Source organism: Diorhabda sublineata, chromosome 2, assembly GCF_026230105.1.
Source record: "Diorhabda sublineata isolate icDioSubl1.1 chromosome 2, icDioSubl1.1, whole genome shotgun sequence".
Classification (NCBI taxonomy): Eukaryota; Metazoa; Arthropoda; class Insecta; order Coleoptera; family Chrysomelidae; genus Diorhabda; species Diorhabda sublineata.
Genome location: NC_079475.1, coordinates 9613881 through 9639172, shown reverse-complemented (window position 1 = coordinate 9639172; position 25292 = coordinate 9613881). Strand labels below are relative to the sequence as shown.

Here is a 25292-nt window from a genome sequence, read left to right as displayed (position 1 = left end):
GATGATTATGGGATAATGAGAATTTTTGAGTGAATACTTCCCTGATAACTTGATATTGATAAACATGATAACAAGGTCTTTCGATTCACAGGAATCCGTTCTGGGAATTTGTGGAAATAACAACAATTTGTTTGGCAAAAAATTCAAATGATGTAGTACATGATTCGGTACTACGAAACTTCTTGTTTCCCGTCTTAAGGGGCGAAACTCACTCGCCACATTGTACAATATGCAAAACTCCTTATTTGTCTGTTTTGATATCGATGCTTGTTCTGTTAACGTCTTGACAGATATTTTGTGAATTAAAATTTATCCAGTTCCAGTTTGTAGGATTGCACGAATATATGAGACAAATCAAGCCATAAATATCCCAATTTCAACTTTCATCTCAAAATGGTAACTATATGCACTAGATAAAGAACATGTCCTTCGCTTCACATTAAACTTGAACTATTGATAAACTTTGTGAAAGCGACGAATTATGAACGTGAAGGCTTCGGATACCTGAGATAATTCGTTCCATACTCAAGTGAATCGAAGTTGAGCGAGGGTCGTTTTATTGGGCCACAAATTTGTAGAAAAGCTTACCACGCAGGAATTTGGTACAGGAAATTAAATAATTAAGCTACTTACTGAATCGCTTAGCTGCTAATCTATTTTTCCAATTCCCATTGAGGATTGTCACCTAGGAATCTGACAGCGACACGACATACAGAACAATGAAAATTCGATACCAATCTCTATAGGATCTAACTACAAAGTTTGATATCTACTGGTTTTTCAAAGGAAAGTTATGAGCCTCTGTAAGAAGAATAAAATGTGTTACAAATTTTCTCCTTTCAATGCATTTCCACTAATGGATGTTCGTTTCTCTATTCCTTGCGGTGTGTATTAAGGATTGTATATCGTGTAGTCCTGTCCACTGTCTAATATTTCGCAGCCAAGATATTTTTTTCCGATTCCTATATTTCCTTCTATTTTACCTTCGATCCGTAGGTGTTTCTCTTTTTAATTGATTCATATAATTCATGTTGTTTGCCGGTGCATCTCGAATTTCTAAGTTTTTCAATCTAGCCCTTCAAGACATCTAAGGATTCTGCGGTGCAGCCACATCTCGAAAGCTTCCAACTTGTTAATCGCAGTCGTCTTCAATGTCCAGCTTTCCATGCCGTAGAGAAGCATAGACCAAACGTAGCATGAACGTAGGATCAAAGTCGGGACAAGTAAGCAATCTTCGAAACCTCAAGAATGCTGGTCGGGCTTGATGAATGTTACAAATACAAAACCTAAATATTGAATGTGACCCTTCTGTATGTGGCTTTCTGATGCAATAAAAAAAGCAAAAAAAAAGGGGTTACAGATCCTTTCTGGAAATTTTTATATTTAGAAAGATTCATTCTACTAAAATGTGCTGCTTAGTTTCAGATTAGAATCAGAAAATTCTTTGTCTACCAGTGAATTTTTTAATGGTGGTAGCAAATTTTTAAACTGCAAATACCAGACTTTGTGCACTTCATTATAAAATAGACTATCTCTAAGTACATTATGGGAAAATGTTCTAAATATAAATCTCACATTTGAATATAGAAATTAACAAGTCGAAACTGTTTACGTCACAATATTGGCAAATTATTTAAAAAATCGGCATTTGAAATGAAAAAAAGCTTTTTTAAGATACTTGTTATTTGTGTAATAATTTTTTCAGCTTCCATAGACTAAAAGAAAGAAGTTTCAAACAAATAGATTTATTTACCAATAAATTACAGAGTTTATTGATTTAGCGGTCAAAGTAAGAGTAGCATCTCCTTTTTCGTTCCGAAGAGTCACGTCCACAGATTCGCTGTTCCTAAAATATAAATATACTAACTCTATTGAACCTAAATCATCAAAATAAAGTTGTACTTACTTATTCAGTATAACAACTGCAACTCCGTTATCTGGTCGTTTCACAGCAGCGACCTCGACACTAGATACATCTGCAGTTACTTGTAAGCGGACAGAATTTCTAGTGAAAAACTTCGAAAAATGCCCTAGAGCATAAAAATATGGTTGTTTATAAAATTCATTTTCCTCAGCATTCACAATTATCGGTGAGTCGACGTAATTTGTGGTCCACGTTGGTCCACCTTCCATATTTAGTGCCATATTCCAATCTGTCCATCCTATAGACCAATGATTCAAATTCTGGAAATTAATGAAAGTTTTAAATCTTATATCCTCGAGAGACATTCAGCTCATGAGCTAAGTCCTACCGTCCTTCTATTCCAAAATTATGGAAATAATTATTGATTTACATATAAGAAAAGTGCTGCTAAACGAGGTCTTTATGTATAGAGATTAATGTGCATGCCAAAGTTCAAAAGTCAACTATTTTTGCTTTGCGTAGCCTAACCAGGAAAATGGAAATATTCAAAGGATCCTAGAAGTCTAAAGACCTCATCATTAATCTACAGTTTCTATTGTTTTGCAAAAAAAAGGTGGATGTACTAAAGAACTCAAAATCTACAAAACAGCCGACAGTAACCTGAGGAGAAGAAACAATGTATCTAACAAAAGCTAATGAAGAAAAACTTGATACTTTAGAAAGAAAAATGATAAGAATACGTGGGCCATAACATTATGAAGAGACTATCAGCAGATTTATAAATCCCCAATTGATAGAACGAAAAGTAATGGTGAAGCTAGAAAAATAACAGATTGGGATCCTAGGCGGGAAAAAATGGAGACAAACAGTGGAAGAAGCCGCGGAAGAAGAAACATAAAAATGATCAGAACGTGGATTGACTCACCACAAAAAATTAGTTAAAGAGATCTTGAACGGTTACTATTCCTATTGGATTGTGGAACCGATTATATATCATTTTCCAATTACATCATTTTTCATAATAATTTATTGCTTTACAATCACACCCAATACTCTTCCGTTAGAACAAAAGAAACCTTCTGATAAGAATGTAGAATACGGCTAATAAAGTTTATCTTTAAATAATTAATTTATTTGACATTTTGTCTTTCACGCTTTTGGTTGACATGTTCACGTTTAATAACTTTATCGAAAGATAAGAAAAAATAATAGTAAATGAAATTGTTTTATACTAACATCTCGCAGATTTTTATTAGTCTACTTATGGTTCTCTTAACCAGTCCTAGTGAACCCACATACATACTTACTCTAATAATATTACTGGCGTAACTTTCTGCTCCGTCCCAGCTTCCCAAAATAGGGCGATTTATAATGTAACCTGAGATAAAGAATTGATATTAGGATTTGATTACATTAAATTTTATTTCATACTAGATGACCCGGCAGACTTTGTACTGCCTCAATTGATAAATAAAAGACCTGAACTTTTGTATAAAATGAACTTAAAACGAACAAAAGGAAACTTATTTGAAAAAATGAGAAAAATGCTCTGTTTTATTATTATTTTCGAATAATTACTCATGATGTTTATTACTTACTAAACAGAGATTTCGTGAAAAACTGGCAATTAATATTTCAATTTGATATTGACAGACACGCACAGTTCGAATACAGTCTGTTAATCAATTCAAAGCTTTATAATAAACTATATTTTTTGTTTTGTGATGCGCGAATAAACAAAAACGACTGTTTTCACGTGACTTATACCTCATTGTCCATGCGTGAAACAGGGAAACTCCAAGTTGATTCTGCAAACCTCCAACGATTGCGCCTAGCGATTTATTCATCGCAAATGCCAGACGTACCGGAAATTGTAAATCCGTTGGAATAATCGGTATACGCAGGATTTTTGTATTTTCCCTTTATGATTGTTGCCTCAATGACGTTATTCATCATTTTTTTTCACAGCCAGTCTTGTTCCATTGCACAGTCGAGGTTGATGATCCTGGTTCATAACAGTGTCGACTGATTTGGAGAAAACCAATTTCGAGTTTGAACTAGACCAACGAACATCAATTCATTTTTATAGTATTACAAAAATATATTATGTAAACGGGTTTGGAATAGATACAAAATGAACGTCATTCATTTAAAAGTTTGGAAATATGTGTATTGAAACATTGAAGTGATATTATAATAGAGAGCTCAAGTTGCAAATCAATAACAATGTTTTTATTCCACATTTTGGTTTCAACCTTTTTCTGGACATGTCGTATAATATTTTTCACTCATCAGCTGTAATTCTATGATAAGCTTTGTAAAGAAATATTTTTTAAAGTCAGAAAATTCCAATGTTTTATCTTATGGTGCGGCATAGTGTTTCATATCAACTCAATGGGATTATCCATTGTAGGTAATTCATTTTGAAAGAAAAACTTTTCATCGATTGAATTGTTAATATTTTTTCTTGATGTATAATTTTTTGAGTCGGTTATTGAATGATTAGCGAACGATTCGATAGACACTTGAAGAAGACATTTCCGAAATATTTGCCTTTTTAGTAATGACGTCTTCAACAGTCTTGTCAGCATTACCTTGGTAACTAATGTCAACAACTTCATTAACTGTATCCCTATCAGACATATTCTTCTTCTTCTATTTTTTCTATAGGCAATTCTGCCTGTTTCTTTCCTTTGTTGTGCTTTTAAGTTATATTATCGTTATTATCTTTTTCGGGGTCGACCGGGTGGACTGAGTAGCTCAATGACTCTGTTGCCGGTCCCAAGCCCGGAAAAGGAGGAGAGAGTGTTCAGACCAGGCTATCACCCTATCTGAGGACTTTAAATACATCACCACTCATAGAACCAAGGTTGTGCCTCGGATAAACAGGACGGATTTAACAATGATGACCTGTCAGACATGTTTAAGAAAATTACGCAGACAAACAAAAATAAACAATCACACTGCAGTCGATAATACGATGCCGAATGCCATATATTATGTCTTTAATGTGGACCAATACCGGTCGTTTTGATCAAGATGTTCACGTGATGATCACGTACTTATCATTGCTTTAGTTTTCTATATTTCTTCGATGAATAGACTTTGACGATTTCCTCAAATTTGGAAAAAAATACAAAATATTACTAGTAGTAGAGGCCTTCAAGGCCCATGACACATATTACTTTTCGCATGAATCTTTTCCACATGTTAAATTCTGGACTCTAGCTTTCAAATTCGGTTTTACCTTTCTAATATCTTCCAAGACTGCTTCCAGCATTTGTTCTTCAGTTTCCTCTTTTCAGCATCATTTTTATATGAACCAAACATCTTACTCTGTGAGATTCATCGTATGTTTTTTTAATAACTTCTTTATCTATCTCACTTTTTTCCACCAAGGTGCCCAATCCACACACGCTTCCACGTTATTTCTATGAAATCATTTCCTATGCAATTGATCACAGACGAAGTACATTCACAAAATAAACATTGTTTCGATCAGAAAATCAAGGAAAGTTTCATGAAAGTACTCACCGTTGCATGCTTCTGTATATAAAATAAATTTATCTGGGAATTCATTGTGAGTTTCGTTCAAAACGTTGGCATTGATTAAATTGTCCATATACCAATGAACTGCGGTACCATCGACATATTTCTTAACTTGCTCATCCGAAAACAACTGAAACAATTGTAATTAACACAGTAAGAAGACATGGACCTTATATATGAAAAATGATTAAATTCAATTATATTCCTTTGTTTTCATATAAATATGCCCACTGTAAAGTTTTGAATTCAACATAAATAGGGTTTTTGACAATTTAAAACTTGACACCCTTCTTTTACTCCAACAATAAACTTTGAGATCGAGATTGGGGCGGGAAGTCTAGCCTGAACTTTTATTTCTGCAGATCCAATAAATGTTCTATCATATATAGGTCGGGACTGTATGCTGGCCACTCCATAAAACGAAAACCGACTTGATTGTCCTGCATAAAGGTAAATACTCCAATATAGTCGACGTAAGGTACCAAATCTATCAGCTATTAAACCTCTTCTTACATAAACACAGAGTTGGTTCGCGCTCTTATATAAATTGTACCCCACATCATGCAGGAACCACCTCCATAAGCAATCCGATCTTCAAATTAACAATCTACCAAAAACTTTCTTGGTCTTCGATACGCTTTCTTACTTGAGCGGATTAATCCATGGAATATAAGACAAGAAATGACAGAATAAGGGAAAAAATGATATTATAAAAGCTGCAATAATTGAAAAGGTAATCTTAAAATTCAATATACTTACCTGTTCTATCAAACTTGGTAATGACATTATGGAATCGTCATTGGCCATAATCTTGATGTCTGAATGATCTGATGATCTCATTGTTGGTCCTAAATTTTCACGGATCCATTTTTTCTAAGAAATTACAACATAATCAATTTTTTAGTCCATATAAAGATACAGGCCATGTGAAAAACTGATTATTGATACTTGGTGATCTATTCACATTTCTATGAATTTACTTCGACAAAATATTCAAGGAGTCTGATTTATAATTTTTCTGGGAAACTCTTCGTTTTTGAATAATTTGCGATAAATATATCATATAAGTGATTTAAAAAAGGATTTTTACCACAATTTATTCAACTTTGATCATTAAATTTTCAAACATTCAATCCAACTATTGCAAACTGCTGCAAAATTCATAATGTTAATGTTTTTTGTTGGTGGTATATGTCGGAGTTACTTCTAGAAATGGATTTAGAAAAATACAAATCAATCAAGTGGCGCTTTTCTATGAGAAAGTTAGGAAAGAAGTTTGAAATGCATCTTACTGCACTTACTGCACAATTGAAATGACATTGCACCAATTCCAATCGCCCTTTCGATGAAAAATAAAAAAAATGATCGATGTTTGACATGTCTGTGAAATCAATGTGATGATGGTGAGCATTTGCTAATCAGAATCAAAATCATACTTCCAACATCACATATCAGCTTGTCACAGCTTTGGACAAGTAAGACGATTCGTAAAAAAATCCGAAATTGCATATGGAAAAGTCGGAAAGAAAAATATTTAATGGTATTCAAATACAGTAATTGATGGAAGGTACATATTTTACTGGAGTTTTCGGAAAGTGAAGCTGGAAAACTTTTGTTTTGGTGGTCTAAAATTTTTTAAAGCACTAATCTCCGGATTATTGAGAAGATTATAGATTTTGAATAATTCCTAGATGAAAAGCTGATCAAAGGTATTTTTATAATATTTAAAAGATATTTTCAGTAACATATCTGTAATTTCATTTCACGTTTTCCGATAGTGCAAGAAAACAAAGATTTGAGCAAAAAGTAATGATAGTATGATAAATAAAGTGATATTCCCATAATTTGGGACCATTAACATTCAAAATAGATTTTATATTAAGGTCAAAATAAAAACACTGTTAATAGTTAAAGAGCAAATGTCCAAGTTCATATGCCGGGTGCTCCGAGACTTGATGCAAGAAATTTGGGAGTGAGTAGATGACGTGAAAATGATATTTCTATACGAAAAAACATTTTTTCATACTTATATGCCTCAAAAGCAGCGAAATCAAAACTTAAATTTAAGTGTATTTTCTAAATTATACATTAGGACATTACGCATTTTCAATGAATGATCACGTAGATCTTTGTAGTAACTTTGACATAATATATAATTCTAAACTACTATCTGAAGGCCAGCGGCGTCTCATGCCTAATGGTTAATAATCAGTTATCATTTACAGCCTATACTATCAAAAGATAGCAAAAAAAATTTTTTAAACAAAAACACAGCATTATTTTCATATGATCTATTAACTTCCAAATTCTTTGCATCAAGTCCTGGAACATCCTGTATAGTTAGGTCAAATTAGTGACTATCAGTTTACATCGAGAGACTGAACAAGACATTTATTATCGAAGCACGCGTAGTAGTAGTAGCAATAAATATTGTGTTCAGTACGAATATGACCAACGGATCCAAAAATGGATTCAAATTCTATGGTGGTATTGGATCGAGCTATCAACTCCGGTCACGGTCACTTATCAAGAACTATCCGAGGTTAAGAATAAGAAATGGTGATGACTACGATTTTCTGTAATTGTGAAAATGATGGATTGTAATAATCGTGTTGTCAATTCGCTGGAGATCAGCATACATTTAATATGATGCTCAGAACCGCAAGTTTTGAAGCACCTCAATCATCTCAAAATCTGCTAGCACGATTTCTTCAAATATAGTTTTGTGATAGAAAACATATAATATAGTATCTAAATTGTTATCAAATTTCCCTACCAGCAACTTTCGAAATAATAAGAAGTTTCATACTTTGAACTTCCTCCATTCACTTCACCTATAGATTACTGTGAAATATGATGAATTGATCCTTTATATTAAAATATTTAGATACCATTTGCTCTGAATACCATGCGATACTTGGTACTTTATTGGGAAACAAATCTGTCGTTGGTTCATTTCCAGTTGATACACCCCAGAAACTGATGCCTTCTTTTTTATAAAAATCTAAGAATTTTTTAACATAATCGGCCCATGATTGATACATTTCTTCTTTGATAAATGAATTTCGTGCCAAAACACCTGGGACTGTTTTCATCCAATCCGGAGCGATCCAGGCGGCACCGAAAAGTTTTAATTCACCTTTGGTGAGTTCTTGAGCTTTCTGGATCACTGGAATCTGGAATAGAAAGAAAGTTATTTATTGCTTAGTTATTGAGTTTAACTCAAAACGTGATCTATTGAGTCAGCAGTAAACGCGGTATTTTCACAAAGAAAAGATCTTTTTACCTCGAAATTATCAATAATTTCGGCCACCTCGAGTGGAGGTGGCCGAAAAATCACGATTTTTTCGTACTTGTTTCAGTTTTTGGCTTATAACTCCCAAACTATGCATCCTACCAAAAAAGATAGACCAAACCTTTTTAAAGTATATGAAAATCGATATCGTTTAAGACTAATCGCAGCTTTGTAGTTCTAATAAGTCCCGAAAGACAGCTTTTTATAATTTTCATGAAGTTGTAGAGCATTTAGCTTCAATTTAAGCACAACCTCAACGCTGTAGAACGAACAGTTCGCAATTTATAAGGAAAAATTGAAACTTCAACAAAATCCGATTTCTCAAGAAATGGAGCTCTCGACAGTATAGCAGTTATCCTGTACAAAATTGATTAGAAATGTTGGGATATTGTTCGGGGATACCGAGGGAAGCTTAATCCGAGTTTCTTTGACGAAAAAGACTGTGCTAGATCGGGGTGGCCACCTCCACTCGAGCACAGACTAGATTTATTCGAAAACAATCCACTAAAATATCATTAATTTTCTAATTCTGTCCGGGCAAAAGTACATGACCCCTGGACTATATGTCTATTTGCATTTGTTGATAACAATGATGCTACAAATCTTGCATATATTTTGAAGACTCGGCATTAAAGGAGGAGATGCAAGCGAGGATTATAAAGATTATACTATCTATTAAATTATATAAAATGTTTCTGTAAAATTTTTGTTGAATGAGTATCACTGATATCACGATATTATTTTCATACAATTCAGTGGTATTTAGTTCAAATCCTCTTGTGATATACTCAGCGTAAATAATCCCAACAGCGTCAAAGGAAAATAAACAAAACCCAGTTTTTTTTAAACACGAAATTCATCAAAAAATGTAGGCTTGCACACATCAAACACTTTTCATAGTAACTGTATCGAAATTTGGTTTTATTTACTGTTTTTTTTTTGATAAAGTAACAAAAAACCAGCAAAAAACATACATCTGATTAAATTACATCGATCATTATGTAAAACTTATAACGAAGCTAATTTACAACGAAGTAGATTCAAAATTATTTGATTTTTGAATCAAACTGAATATGATATTTCTTTCTATCAATTGTGTAATTTTTCAGAGTTTTCATTTCTATTTATTACTTGTTTATAACTATATTGAATTACAATTATAAGTTTTTTCACAGTACAAAAATAATATGTGATATGTGTCCAACCAAAATGGTACAATAGAATAAGAGAACGTCCAAATAATAAATACGATTTATCGGTTATATCGAATCATCATGTTATTATCGATTTTTCCTACCTTATAATCATAATCATCTTGTGTTAGATTGAAGTGTTTCAATTCTGGATCTGGTTCATCATTTTCAGTATCGCAGTATGAATACCCGTGAGTAGAAAAGTCAGTTCCTCCTATTGGGACTCTCCCAGTATTATATTCAAGTCCTTCTTCGGTGTAGTACGCTCTGGAGTAAATTAGTACGAATTATATGAATATTAGCAAAACAACATTCCTTCAGTTTTTAGATGAAAAATTTTAGATAAAAAAACTCAAATTATCATTTGATGGAGTAGAAAATAACAGCTAATGTAGAGACGAACAGAAAAGTTATAGAATTAGAGATTGGAGACGTAAACGAAAAAATAAAATTTTCTTCTTTCTCTTTTTTCTTCGTTCACTTTTTTACGTGCTGGAGGAAAATTTCATTCCTCATGTATCCAATGTTTCTATTCTTCTCTCCTCTTTACATTTTATGTTGTTACCTCAATCTTTCTATCTATGAGTCTATCTATTTTTACTTCACTTCATTCTGATGATATTTTCTCACCAATTCAACTGTTTTTCCAATATTTTCTTTGTTATTTTCTCTACTTTTGTTATTTAAATCTCTTCATTTCTATATTCGCCCACTCAGTTTTTCTTTCATATAAATTGTGTTCATCTCGACTCCATTTTGTTTTTTAACCATTAATATAATTATAATATTGTAGATCTCCATTTTGTGAAAAGCTGATTCTAAAGAATAAACCATAATAGATGAAGAAGAAGGTCTCATATTGATAGAAAAACTTTTATCGGAATTAAAGTGATTGATGAGAGACATAAAAAGTTGTGAGGTTAGGTTAGGAATGATGGTATGGAATAGCTCATGAATATATCATTTATAGGTAGAATTAACTTGGAAATTGGCAAATTCCGTTAAATTTCCATTTTTTTTGTGAAATATGAATTATAAATTGATTAGATAACCGGATGTGTTGAGATTACCTCAAAATTTTCTCTTGAAGGTCTTCTGTCAGTGATTTGATGTTAAAACCAGTTGAATCTGTGAATGCGCCTCCGAAACCAAATATCTCTTGAAACGTTTCTGTTCCAATTGAAATGATATTTTTGGCATCATCTTTCGATGTTTCAAATTTGCCGTTTTCTTTTGCAAATCTTAGTCCTTCTTTATTTGAAGCATATCCAATATAGTTTGGTGCACTTACTTTTGCGATACTTTCCAAAGTATCACAGTGAGTAGAATTACAAACACAAATAGGAGAACCGTTACCAAAATCTTTCGCTATGCAACTTTCGGCAGATATTATATGAATTCCTGAAAAAATGTCAAGATAAAGTTAAGTATATATGCAACAAAAAAATTCAAACTACTTGAAATATTATTGATAAATAAAAAATGTAGGTATTCCTTTTGAAACTCTCAATCTCTATATAAACATTCTATCTATTTAGATACATATCCACTTCTACATTATCAGTATTATATCAATTATCTGAATTAGTACTTCAATAATTCCAATGTTCGTAGATCTAAGTTTGAATTCAATAAAAGTGAAAATCTCTTATTTTTGTGGAATTCTAATCCAGTTTTCTTTCACGTATTTTTTGCTATATTGGTTTATTTGAACTCTTCTGCTTCAATTCCTTCTGGTCTGCTCTGGGAATACACAACTCGATTCGAATGAATTTGCCAAATTGTTAGAGAAATTATTGAAAATATCAGTGTTGTAATTCACATATTGATATTAAAAATGTAACTTAAAACATTTATCTGTAACAGAAGATCATCCTATGTACAGAAAAACAAAATTAACGAGAACATTGACACTGTCTCTCACTTTACTAGTTATTTCCACATTACCAGTCAAAAGTCTTTGCCAAACCTATAGTTGTCGTGATATATAACAGAATAGAGTATTCCGTTGCACAATTTTGGCATCTGTGTTACAATTTCGGCAAATAATCGTCGTGTATTTGGCTCCAATCTCTCATCAGAATATTCCAAACATGTGATTAGAAAGTAGGACATTGATTGATGACTTTTCTATCCAATTTTACCCAAGACAAATAATCTTTACGCTTTGAAGAATGATTGGGATTGTTGTCATACTGGAAGTTAAATCCTTCGTTTTTTTTCCCCAAAATCCTTTCAATGTTTACCAAGTTTCCAGTCGACCTTCGTCCAAAACAAATCATGAAACCATCACCCAGCCTCCGCCGTGTTTTTACAGTCGGGAATATATATGGAACTAATACTCGTCCTTTTCCTGAGCCCAAACACCAAAAGTTTTGACTCATCACTTTATAACATTCTCTCTGACTCTTTAGGCGTCTAATTTTCATGTTTCTTAGCCCACTACAACCTATTAATTTAATTTTGAGGTCTTAAAAGAAGATTTCTTCACTATTATCCTTACAAAATGGTCGGTTTCTATCAATTTCCTTCTCACTGTAGGAGTTCTCAAAGGAAGATCCCTAGATTCATTGATATGACCTGCTATCTGGATTCAGATTCAACTTCATCTCAATTAAGTGTACTAAAATAAATATTGGTAACCTATCCTAAGATATGGAGAAAGATCTATTTGGTTTATTTATGAAAGAAACTCGTCGATTAGATACAAGTTAACAACTAGAAATAATATTCTCCACAAATTAAACAAAGATCGCGAAATGGCCGGCAACGATTTGACATTTGACGGGAATCACAATGAATCTCAAAAGTCATTCTGAAATTTCAGTGACAAAAAGAGAGCGGTAAATAGATATTATCACTTCCAGTGTATGGTAGTAGGAATTATATGCCACCTCCACGTGAAAACAACACCTAGAGGATGAGTTGAAATAAGTTTAACTTATTGAGTAGCATCAGAAAATTTCTTAGCATAGTTCAAAACGTTGATAATTTTACTCAAAATCTACAACGAATCTACATCTACAAGAATATTGATCTCATTCTTCTTCTTTTAATGCTTATCCATTAATGGATGTTCGCGACCACATTTTTCATGGCCTCTGTATCTCTAGCGGTATGGATCAATGTCTGAATATCTTGTATACCCGTCCACTGCCTCACGTTCCGTAACCATGACATCCTCTTCCGTCCCAATCCTATTTAAACCTTCAATCTTGCCCTCGACTATCAGCTGAAGGAATTGATATTTATGGCCTCGCATTATATGGCCAAGATATGTAATCTTTCGTTTTTTCACGATGTTAAAAAGTTCACGGTCTTTATTGATACGCCTGAGAATATTCTCATTCCTCACTTTAGCAGTCCATGGTATCTTCAGGATTCTACGATATACCCACATTTCGAATGCTTCTAATTTGTTGATGTTTTTCACCTTAAAGGTCTAACCCTCCATCCCGTAAAGAAGCACTGACCAAACGTAGCACCGCACAAGTCTCAGTCTAAGATCAAGATCAAAGTCGGTACATGTAAATACATTTTTAAATTTTATGAATGTACTTCGAGCTTGTTCAATTCGGCATTCTATTTCACCATCCGAAGACCATTCCTCATAGAGCCATGTTCCTAGATATTTAAATTTTTCTACCCGTTCTATAGGTTTTCCATTAAATGTTACTCTAGATTTTCTAAGCGTATTCGCTTCCCTAGTGATAATCATGAATTTAGTTTTTTTGATGTTGATGTTTAATCCCATGTTTTGGCTATGTCCGCCTACTATATTAATTAGTTGCTGTAGGTCATCTATATTATCTGTAATCAATACTGTGTCATCGGCGTAACGTATGTTGTTGACCCAGACTCCATTGACTTTGATCTCAATGTCTCTATCTTCAAGTGACTCTCGAAAGATGGCTTCAGAGTATATATTAAACAGGAGCGGCGACAATATACAACCTTGACGTACTCCTCTGCGAATCCGAACTTGCTCAGTTAGACCATGATTTACTTTGACTTGCGCTTTTTGGTGCCAGTACAGATTTTCGTTACAACGAATGTCTTTTTCGTCCATATCCAATTTTTTAAGGAGCTGCATAAGTTTGTGATTTTGAACTTTATCGAAAGCTTTTTCGTAGTCTATGAAGCATAGACAAACATTTTTTCTTTGGTCATAGCAGTTCTGTACAAGGACCTGTGTTGCGACTATTGCCTCTCTTGTACCGAGATAATGAAGTGATTTTATTTTTTTCATTCCCTCTGCTCTTGACGCATTCAACCCTTAGATGTTACTCTAATGAGACTTGTTAGCGTTTACAATGAAGTGGATGAGATCTAATCTTGAATAGTGGTGATATCATTTTGAATTCCTTCTTTATTTGGAGCTGCATTTATTTCAATATTTTCGATGGACGCGTGATGGATAGTCCAATCTACCAAAATGCTGTTGAATGACAGATATAGCAGTGAAAAGCAGATCATATCCAACAGTGTCTCAAAAAAATGTGTTGCCCATTTCGGAAGTTGAACGGAACAAGTAAAGAGCTCCCAAGAGAAAACAGCAATTGTCAGTCCATCACCACATTTAGACGAGTTGAAGAAAATCGCGTCACCAAAAAGGTCCAAAAAGTGGAACAGACAAAAAAAATATCTTCAGAGCATGAGAAAAACGTCGTTAAAAAGAATCCAAGAAATATAGAAAAAGAGACATTGTCAAAAAGGAAATATCTAAATTTAACACACAATCTGATTCTTCAGATTCAGTTAATGAAGAGGACGCAGAGTGTTTATACTGTTAAGACTTTTATTTTAAATTAACTGAAAGATGGATAGTGTGTGCCTCTTTACATAACTAGAGAGAAATATTTGAAAAGTTGTTGTATTATTTTCTATTTAGCGTCCTTATAATTATCAAGTACTTAAGAAACCTTGAGATCCAGCTTTCAAATAACGAGACTGCTAACGAAAAAGTTACCTTTCAATAGTTTTTTTCCATTGATCGAAGAAGTACTGGAAGTCTTCTTTGGTGAGTGCCTTGAGGAGCTCTGCCGTTTTCTGCTTTACCGTTTCCATCGACTTAAATCGGGACACTCTCAAAGCAGATCTTTTTCTAACTTTTCTAACCTTTCAAGGAAATCTAGGTAGATCCGTTGAAGCAAGAGGTTTTGGTCAGGAGTGAGATTTTTTGTCAACAACTTCGCACTTTCGTCATGTGTAATTCCTCGTGTAAAATGTTTCTAGCCGTTCCTTTATTGGCGTTTACAGCCTCGGCAATAATCTGGATGCTCATTCGATGATCTGCACGCACATTTTGGTCACCGTTTCCGGAGTTGAAACAGTCACAGGGCGACCTGGGCGCTTGTCATCTTCAGTGCTCTCTCGGCCCTCACTAAAGCTCTTACACCACTCAAAAACACGCGCACGAGATAGAGAATTGTCCCATTAGGCCTTTTGCAATAATTCGTGGTATTCAGTCGAAGTTTTTTTCAATTTAACGAGAAATTTGAGATAGATACTTTGCTCCTGTTTTTAGGCACGAGAAAAAACACGTTCGTTTCAAATCGCTACTACACAAATACTACTATAGTGACGGAAACGTGTTTTGGGACGTGCCTGGATATCTGGATACCGAACGCACTACTCATCTAGGGCGCCCTCCAGGCGCGCATGCCGTTATTTAATAGCCAGACCTCGTAGTTTCGTTCGTGATAAATAATATGGACACATAAATATTGTCTAGACGTGTCAAATGTCTATGCTTTGTTTAAAAGTTCATTCTTAATATTTATGAATATAAAGTCAAGTACAACGTTTTTTAAATACAATTACGTAGAAAACTGTAGAGGTTAGAGGTTATTTCGTGATAATATGATGAATCCACATGCGCTATATCAAAAATCCTCACTAATGTCCGAGGATACATTGGACGTGTTTTATAAGTTCTATAATCTTCTATTAAACATTTTTTTGTAAATCCAACAGTAATCGAATTATGGACAAATTTTGTGAACGTTTCATGTAAATAGAAAGGAAAAATTCTGTGTTTTTATATTAATAAAATATAAATTGATATAGTTACCAACTAAAAATATGAAGCGGATTATTATTGACACCATTTTCCAATCTCTGTAATAAACAACACACTATGGTTAACTAATTCTAAAATTAAATTGAATTCCAATTAACAATAATGTAAGATAAGATAATTTCAGTATCAAGTATTAAAAAAATATATTTCTATTTATTCACTGAATTGATAAACAATTGGAGTATGTATACCTATTTGCACCTAATCAGTTTATCCACTCCTGCATTGACTTTCATTTTTCGATTTACTTCAACATGAACATTTTTCTTGACTAATAACAAAACTCCTTTTCCAAAATATGGATAGAAATTGCATGATTAAAAAATTTTAACCATTAAATAATTCATCATCTGATGTAAACTTATCAAAAATTGATTATCTCGTCTTCATCTTCCATAAATTCCCTCAGAAATTTATTAATTTCAATCAATATATGTTGAATACGTACGAAGTTAACTTAGCGTAAAAAGGTCCGATGATAGAGAGTAACCAACTGCCCCTAGCAATTTGTTTGATTAATTTTAAAAACCAGTCAACTGAGAGTCACGTAATTTACTCAGAAATTGAAAATATCATATGAGCGAGGCGAGTGAAAATTTTTATAGAAAAGAGGCATAACAAAATGAAGTTATTAGATAATTTTTGCCAGGAATGCAAACTATGGGAAAAATTGAAAGTGAAAAATTAAAGACAAAGGTATTGAAAACAATAAAAGTTCCTAATTTAACTACTGTCGAACATGGTGCTACTTACTTAAAGAAAAAATTAAAATGGGGAAGAATTGAATTGGTTTACTTACAACTTATCAAATCAAAAAAAATTATAATTATTCGAAGTGAGCATCTAACATTTGTAAATACTTCCGAAGTATATGATGTAAATTTTTTTAAACCTGGAAGAGTATTGCAAGATTTTGCCTCTAGCGACACAATGGAAGTTTATTTAATCGATTATTTCGTTCCTTTTGTACAACAGAATATACGAAGCTTTCAAGATATCCCCCCAAAAAATATTTTTTATGACTAATTACAATATATGATGATTTTCATGGCAGACGGTTTCTTTGGCATATACAACGATATAAGAATCTACTTATATCTTGAACAGTAAATTTTATTGAATTAAACAAGGTGTACCTTTTTGTTGAATAAATCAATTAACACCTTGAGCCTCGGTACGTTCCACAGACCCGCAACTGAATTTTCCCCACAGCCCAAAGTGGACTTATTTCACTTATATGATCTTATTTCAAACGTTCTCCACCGCCCCATAGACCGCATTTAAATAAGTTTTATAGTTTGGTTGGACCATTGGTTTTTTACAACCCCAATTGTAAAACAAAAAACCTTAGTTTGTTTTTCGTTTTTAATTTTTTTCAACATAATTCAAATAATATTTATTAAAATTGTTAATTCGTGCTACATTTACGTTACTTGTACCTATTTTTGGTATATTAAAGTATATAAAGAATGTAGGCATTTACCATTGCTGTACCTAATGGCAGCTTAAAATACTTATTTTTGATCTCATATAATATTTTCCAAACCATTTTTCTACGCTTTCCATAGAAGCATAAATCATCGTCCAAGGGATGAAAAAGCAAACAAAATTTTGTTTTCATTTTTCCATACTGCAAATAGAGTGTACCTTCAAACAAATATAATAGAAATATTTCATTCGAATAGGGAAAGTTGATCAATTTCAAAAAAATCATTTTTTTCTATCTTTAGATTGTACGGATTGTTAACAATTGGGCATGAGCCACTCTCTGATCTTCGGATAGTAGTGTAGAATTATTTATACCGTCAAATTCACTTCAAAGTCATACGTAATCATTTATCAAAAATTCATTATGTTCGAAATTCTGATTTCCCAAATTCAAATGCTTATAACCCTTCGTACGAAAATTTCTTTGTCATGTCATCTACCCACTCCCGAATTTTTTTGCATCAAGTCTAGGAACCACCCGGTTTAAATTATTTTTCAAATTATTCAAGCATTTCTAATGAATTATTTCTCTTTGTTCCAAGAGGCACATGGCTTGAATATTTATTAGTTCTCTTCGTCTTTCTGTTATTTTCTTGTAACTATTAAATCTTGTACCTTAACGTACAATATTGTGATATTAAGGAATAATTGATTTTAAATTCAATCCAAAAGTATTTTCTTGTTATCAAAAACCCGTCGTATACCAGCGCACTTCAATCTTTCCCAAGTATTTTAATTAATAATGATTAGGTCCCATTTCCTTTGAAGTCGTTTATTCAGGATTGTAATTTCTCATTTGATTATGTTCTTCGTGAGTGCTTAATTCAAAGTTCGTACTCGAAAAAGATCTGTAAAGTCAAATGAAATAATATAGAGCAACTCTGTTAATTCCAAAATTGATTTTTTTAGATGAAAATTACTTTTCGAGACAAATTTTATGCTATAGTTTTGGAGAAGACGCAATAGGTAGTTGCTGCAAAATTTGTTAACACTTTATACTTTTAAATTCCATGGAATTCGATTTGGAAATGGATTTAATCACTCTTTTATACAATTATATTCTCCTGATGACAATTTAGGATTATTTGGAAACTAGGAACTTGGATCAGATACATCACCTAGCAGCTGATTGCGGATCTTAATCCGAAACACCGAAACGAAATTTTCATAATTCATAATTTTCGAACGTCGCCTTCAATTTTCGGTGGAAATTTCGAATGTAAAACATTTGATTTTTATTATTAATATAGAATCTTAAAAAAGTGTCCAAATATTCAAAATATACAACACAAATTTCTGCTTCGTGGCCATACTCTTGAATTGAAATAGAACGAAAACGAACTTAATTTATTACAGTCATGAGTTCCTGTGACTGGCAGTAGCTTGCAAGACTGTGTTGTCAGTAAAGACATTTTAATGGTCCGATTTCAAAGATTTTGAATCTTTGTAAACTGCTCACCTATTGTTGACGTGATTCAGCTACGAGCTCCCAATGAAAATATTTTTTCTTCGGAATCAGAATCAAAATGTTGCTGTTCCTCCGATATGGGCACTCGTTCTAAGTTCGCGCGTCTAATTGGACGGGAATTTGCCTCTTTTTGGAAAGAATTTAAAAGAAATAGCAAGAATGTTGTTTGAAATTATTCCGTCATATTACTACCACCTGATTAAATTCTGTTTCCGAACATCTGTAGGTTATTTTCTGAACTTTTGTATTTTTGGATCATGGTGGAGGATCCTGAAACTACAGCCCACGAGCCACATCCAGCATCTTGTCCTGTTAGTTATTTCTCAAGGTAGTTACAAAAACTGAAGAATCTGGTCAATTCCTCCAAAGAGAACTACACTTTCTAAATGAGAACTAAACTATCTCTTCAAGTTTCTAGGATCTATGTAGTATTTTGAATCAAATTTTCACTTTATGTTCCTCCAAAATAGGTCAAGTTGATTTCAAAAATGAAAATTCGTTATTTATATAAATCTGATTAACTCACGAATTGATAATTTCTATTGTGAGCATTCACTCTCGGCCACTAAATAATCGGCCTAAACGAAAAAATTTTGTACTTGAAAATGAAAAACATCCTGAATGAACAGTTGGTTCAGGGCGTACCTAAAACATTTTCGCGTTAACCAAGGCATACATTTTGAAACCATACTTGTTTGGCTTCGATGGGATGTATTGTCTAAAAAAGCATCTCCCAAGAATAAATCCCTACAACTTCAAATTAAATCGCGAATTTTGATCCTATCATCGTCTGTACATGATTGTATATTGCCTCTTAGTACACCTATATGATGAAGCAATCCAATGAATGTCTTCAAATCCGTCATTTTAGCATGGCTTAACGTGAATATTTGTGTAGTTTACGATCAACAACAATGTTGTCATTGGAAAAAAATAGACTGTGTATACTCTGATGGTGAGGAAGTTTTTTCCTTATCTCTAATGACTCCAGGAATGGGCAATAAAACATTATGGTTACCTCGTCTAATATTTGAATTTGGCTTGGACTTGGAGCACTTAATCGTCTAAGACTTCATCCTTTTTGGTATAGCTATTACCGTTTTGATCGCATGTTCCTTGAAGATATACGTATACTTTTAATCGTCCAGGACTTATTTTGCTTATTTTGAAAACGATTACTATTGAATACAATCATTTTCAATCATCAAACTGAATGTCTTATGAAAATCTACTGAAAATGAATGAGTGTTTTAATCTGGATAACGAATATCGTGTGATGTACATGTTCGAATCCAAGGTAGTTATTTCCCTCAAATATTTACTCTACAACAATATTCAGCTGTGAAATTATGTCAAAAATCAAATTACCAACATAAAAGCAAAACTCTGTAATTGATTTCTAACAATTCCCAACATGATGTTTTGTATAACGTTCATGCTTAAAATATTCAGATATTCAATTACGTTCCTTCATAACACCATGTTATTTAGAACAGCGTGGTTGATTACCCTTCTTCAACGTAAGCCGATATAAGGGGGCTACACGCGATGTCTTGGCACATTTCCGGATTTTCTTTCCGAGCTGTATGAACCGTCGAAATTTTTAATAAAAGAACTCGTATGCGGAAATACTGATACCATTTTCACGATGGAATCAAGCCAACAAGAAAAATGATATACCATAATACAGTCATTTCGTACGAGAATATATATGGGACGATTAAATGTAAATGTGCCTACTTCTGTTACTTCTTTTTATATATTTATTAGGAATGATACAGAAGAGGAATTATTTTTACTTATCGGCTGGTATTAGGATGTCTTGAAGCATAGTTTTAACAATTATCGTAGTTATCAATATTTGGATACAAACAATTTATTAAGACATGTGTTCGCGGGAGATCACATAGAGAGCTCTTCAAGGGGTTTGGATACATAACTTTTTTATACTAATTCTATAGAAAAAACCTTTTAAATAGTTTTCTTGATTGGTAACAATTAGATATATAACATCAACATATTTATACCGAGTGAGTTTTATGTATAGAACGCCTCAATTATCCGGGAAACGGTTTGTACGACTTTTATTAATTTTTGTTTACAAGAGTTTTGTACAACGGCCAGTATTATGATGATATTTACATTATTGTCAGATATTTCCTTTTTCCGAAAAAATAATGAAATCTGTTATTTGAAATAGATCATTCTGTATATTTTTAGCTTTTCGAGATCATTTAAAAATACTTAGTCTTCTAGGTGGCTATGACTGCTAGAAATTTGAAAGTCACAATGTATCTGAAAAAGATCGAATTGATACTTTAGTGTTATTAAGATATGCCGATAGAAGTCAACAGGAGACTTGTAATATATTTGATAATTCATGTCCTAACCGAAATCCCATAACAAGATCTACTGTCAGTGAATTAGTAAAAGAGTTTAACGAAATCAGAGCGCAGAAAAACTGCATCAACTGAAAACAAATCTTTAGATGATTGAGGTCTTTTAGAAGACGATCCACACTTGAGTACTAGACAAATAACCAGGGAACTTGATATTTCACTAATATCTGTGATGAAAATTTCACTTGATAATAATTTATATCCATACAAGGTAACGTTGGTTCAAGAGTTATCAGATGACGATTTGATTAAAGTTTGCAGACATAATGGTGGAAAAATTTTATAATCAGAACGATCCAAATTTTTTAAATTAAGATTCTGTAAATTTTGCGATAAGGCCACTTTTTGTATTAATGGAAACGTAAATCGGCATGTAGATACTGATCACTTAACAATCTAAGTTGGTTGCGTGAATCCCATAGCCAACATCTTGAAAAACTGAATGTAATTAGTGATTGAGTGATCCGGAGTATTTAGGTTTATTGGAAAATAGTATTATACCTGAGTTGGCTCCGATATTTCCAAATCCAATTACATTTAAAGAAAAAAGCTTCATTATTAGAGATTTACAGACAATATTTGGCTAGAACAAGTTGGTACCCGACCTCCCTATGCTTGTGTGATGAGATGAGAATGTTGTGTCAATTAACATTCCATCCTTGAACCGCTTATGTAAAATATGAACGTAGATATATGACTTTATTGACAAACCTGGTACATACAATATCGCATATCGGAAATTTCTTACAGAGCAACAAATACCCAAAATTATGGTGAAGTGAGAATATTCTGTATACTCTTCGAATCAATATAATCGTTTTTTTGGCTTCAAGATCAAACCACAATAATTTTTGTTCATCCATCTATGTTGAGATTTCATATTCACGTGTTATAGCAAATAAATCGTGTTATAAATTAGTGACCCTTTGACCGTTTACCGTCTCCAGGGAGCACCGAATCGTGTTGGATGTTTTGACCCGGATTATAGTTTACCCTTTAAATGCTCATTCTGCCTGGTATATTATTGACTACATAATTATGTTAACGATGTGTGGTGAAGGGACTCGAGAAATTCTTGGAAATAAATTGAATGAATAATCAACTTGAAACTTGATCTGCTACAACTAGAGCCGAATTCAGAGAAATAATCAATAATTTAACTGAAAAAAGCAACTCATTTCTTGATGATTTGGTTCTCAATTGTTTGAAAAATTTAACATAAGTTTTTAATGGAGTGGTAGTCTACGACCAGGTGAGCTGAAATTTGATTCTTCTCTCACAAAATCCACTATTATTAATTTCTGCAAGATTAATAATTCTCTTTTCTTCCAATAGTAGTTGACAAAGAAAATTTGAGTTTGAACATGAATCAAAGATGAGGCAGAATCAATGATGGGGGACACAAAGATCAAGGGTTGTTGTGGGTTAAATGTGTAGTGAAGAGGAAATAGAAATAAATCCTCACACTGACCAAAACCTTAATCAATGCCGAAAGTATTTTCATAATATGATAGTATTTATGTCTCAACCTTCTTGATTTTAGGTCTCTTCTGTTTCAAAATTAGTTTCCTTTGATAATTTTTCAAAGAAAGATAAAATTGACTTTTCTTTTAGTATTTATCAAAATATTTTGATATATTTGATGTATTTCTTTCAAAAATTATTAAAAAAAACCTAAAATCAAGACAATTAAGAAACATAAACATGATTATCAAAAGGTCTAAGAAATGAAAATTTGAAGAAATATGATAATATATACAAAGATAGAATTTCTGAGCGAGGTAATTTAATCCACGAGACTATTATAAAAAATAGAGTTGGGGAAATTGATTAATTTCGAAGCAGTTTCAGGAGAGGAAAAAGAACACAAGAAGTGGTATTTACATTGAAACAGAAATTAGAGAAAAAACTGATAACAAATGAAAATGTTTAACGCGGTTTTATAGATTACAAAAATGAGAAGCTGGAGTTGAATTAAACAAATGAAGAGAAATTATGACCAATCCGATGATGAAGCATCATTCAGTAGCATGGAAGCAGTTATTGAAATCAAAAAACAGAATAACAGTATGAATATTAAACTAATGAAGCTCATTATCGAAATATATGAAATAAACTTGAAATGTTTGGACCGTTTTAAATAATTATGCATAGAGATACAGAGCTAAGCAAATAAAGAAACTGAATGCAAGAATAAGCAAGGCAATTATACTTCGTTAAGCGTTAACCAGATATTTGTTGAGGAGAAAAGAAATAACAGAAATTATCAGAATGGACGTATATGAATGAATATCAATAATCCGACTATTTCTTATACGTTATAGTGGAAGAAATTTTCTTGACAAGCAAAATTCAAGGAGCAGAAATAAAGTATTTACGAAGAGTTTAAGGGGTCACCAGAAAAGATTTGAAAGAATTCAAGAGGATATATAAGAAAGATGTGACTAGCAGTTGCTAGAGGGCGAAACGCACACTTTTCTCATCCACTCTAGCCATTATCGAAATTGATTCTCTTTTCGAAGGTATCGATTTTTACACTTCGATCACGAGAACCAGAATTGAAGAGCTCAACGCCGATTTATTTAGATAGAATTGAATGAATCTATTTGGTAAATTCTAGATCACAGGTATCCCTTCTGCTCCACGTGGTGTTCCCCAAGAATCTTATTGCATCAACATCAAAAACACCATGGAGTAAGATGAAATTAAAGACAAAATCAGCGAAAGTGACAAGAATGCAGTTATGGAGAAATGCAATCAGGTTATTGCTTGGTTTGACGCTAATCAATTGGAAGATAAAGAAAAGTATGAACACAGAAAGAACTGTATCAAGGAGCTGACGGAGTTCCGGGAACCGGTGGCTCTCCAGGAGCTGGAGGTGCTGAACCTACCATGGAAGAAATCGATTAAATATGAATTAAGTTTCGCTAGCATTACCTTTCAGACAAACTTTTCAGAACAAAATAAATACCTCTGGTATGTTATGTTATTTTTTTGTTGGTCTGCTCTAACATATTCGTCTGGTATATAACAAACTACTAGAAATATTTTCCTAACAAGTACTTAATGAAAACATAGTAGTTTATACCCTTGGCCGTACGTAGCGAAATGTACTCTACTTCGCAACTTCCTATTCGGATTATCCTTGTTACTAAACGTAGTATTTAATTAGTTTTCAACGAGAGCAAATAACAAGGACATAATAGTAATGTCCTGAATGTGGTTGGACATCGGTTTAACAGAGCATTGAAATACAAGCGACAGAGCAGTAATTATTAGTTGTAAGCTCGGGCGTGCTACTTGCTCTACGGTTGACTATTGGCTTTTTAGTAATGAAATCAAACATTTATAACCTTTTGGCATCAATTCAGTTAAATATGGAGCAGTGTGAGTTATAAATTTTGAGCTTATAGCTAAAAACCAACATAAAATGCTTTTTTAGCAAGATATATTGCATTTATACAAAGAAGCTCAGAAGAAGATGGTAGAGAAAAATATTTGAGGTTTTCTGGTTGGAAATATTTTCGTTTCGCGATTCGTATTCAAGATAAAGGACGTTCAAGAAAAAAACTTCTATACATCATTCACGATTTTGCTGAATATGTTTTGGAAGCTGATACATCCAATGAATTAAATAAATTAAATAATTAAATTTCACATCAAAAAGGTACTTCTGGTAAAACTAGATACTGTGTACTGTTATCTATATATTTTGATTTAAAAATTATGAAGTAATAACTAATAATTATAGACCTATTTGGAGAAAAAAAAAGTCAAGAGCGACATATTTATTGGGGCTAACTCACTCAATAGCAGTATTTAAGGTAGATTCAAGATCAAAAAACAAGAAAGTGTTCATGTGCATATATTATATGCACAAATCTTTGCAAAAATATGTATACATTGAAATTTCAAAATGTAATGTATGCATTACAATATGTATGCAATGGGTAA

At 32.8% G+C, this 25292-nt stretch overlaps 2 protein-coding genes across 2 annotated transcripts in view; one reads left to right on the top strand and one right to left on the bottom strand.

Moving 5' to 3' along the window:
• The window catches only part of LOC130440591 (hemicentin-1), a 304911-nt gene that overhangs the window by 77391 nt on the left and 202228 nt on the right, over positions 1 to 25292 (top strand). The gene's annotated exons all lie outside the window — the stretch shown is intronic.
• On the bottom strand, positions 1730 to 16071 carry LOC130440816 (lysosomal acid glucosylceramidase-like). The gene is made up of 9 exons (XM_056774165.1): positions 15975 to 16071; positions 10972 to 11302; positions 10006 to 10168; positions 8305 to 8589; positions 6173 to 6286; positions 5399 to 5543; positions 3172 to 3242; positions 1907 to 2184; positions 1730 to 1846 (listed from the first exon to the last, which is right to left on the bottom strand). The coding sequence occupies exons 1-9, from the start codon at positions 16009 to 16011 to the stop codon at positions 1750 to 1752; spliced, it is 1521 nt and encodes a 506-aa protein (XP_056630143.1). The 5' UTR covers positions 16012 to 16071; the 3' UTR covers positions 1730 to 1749.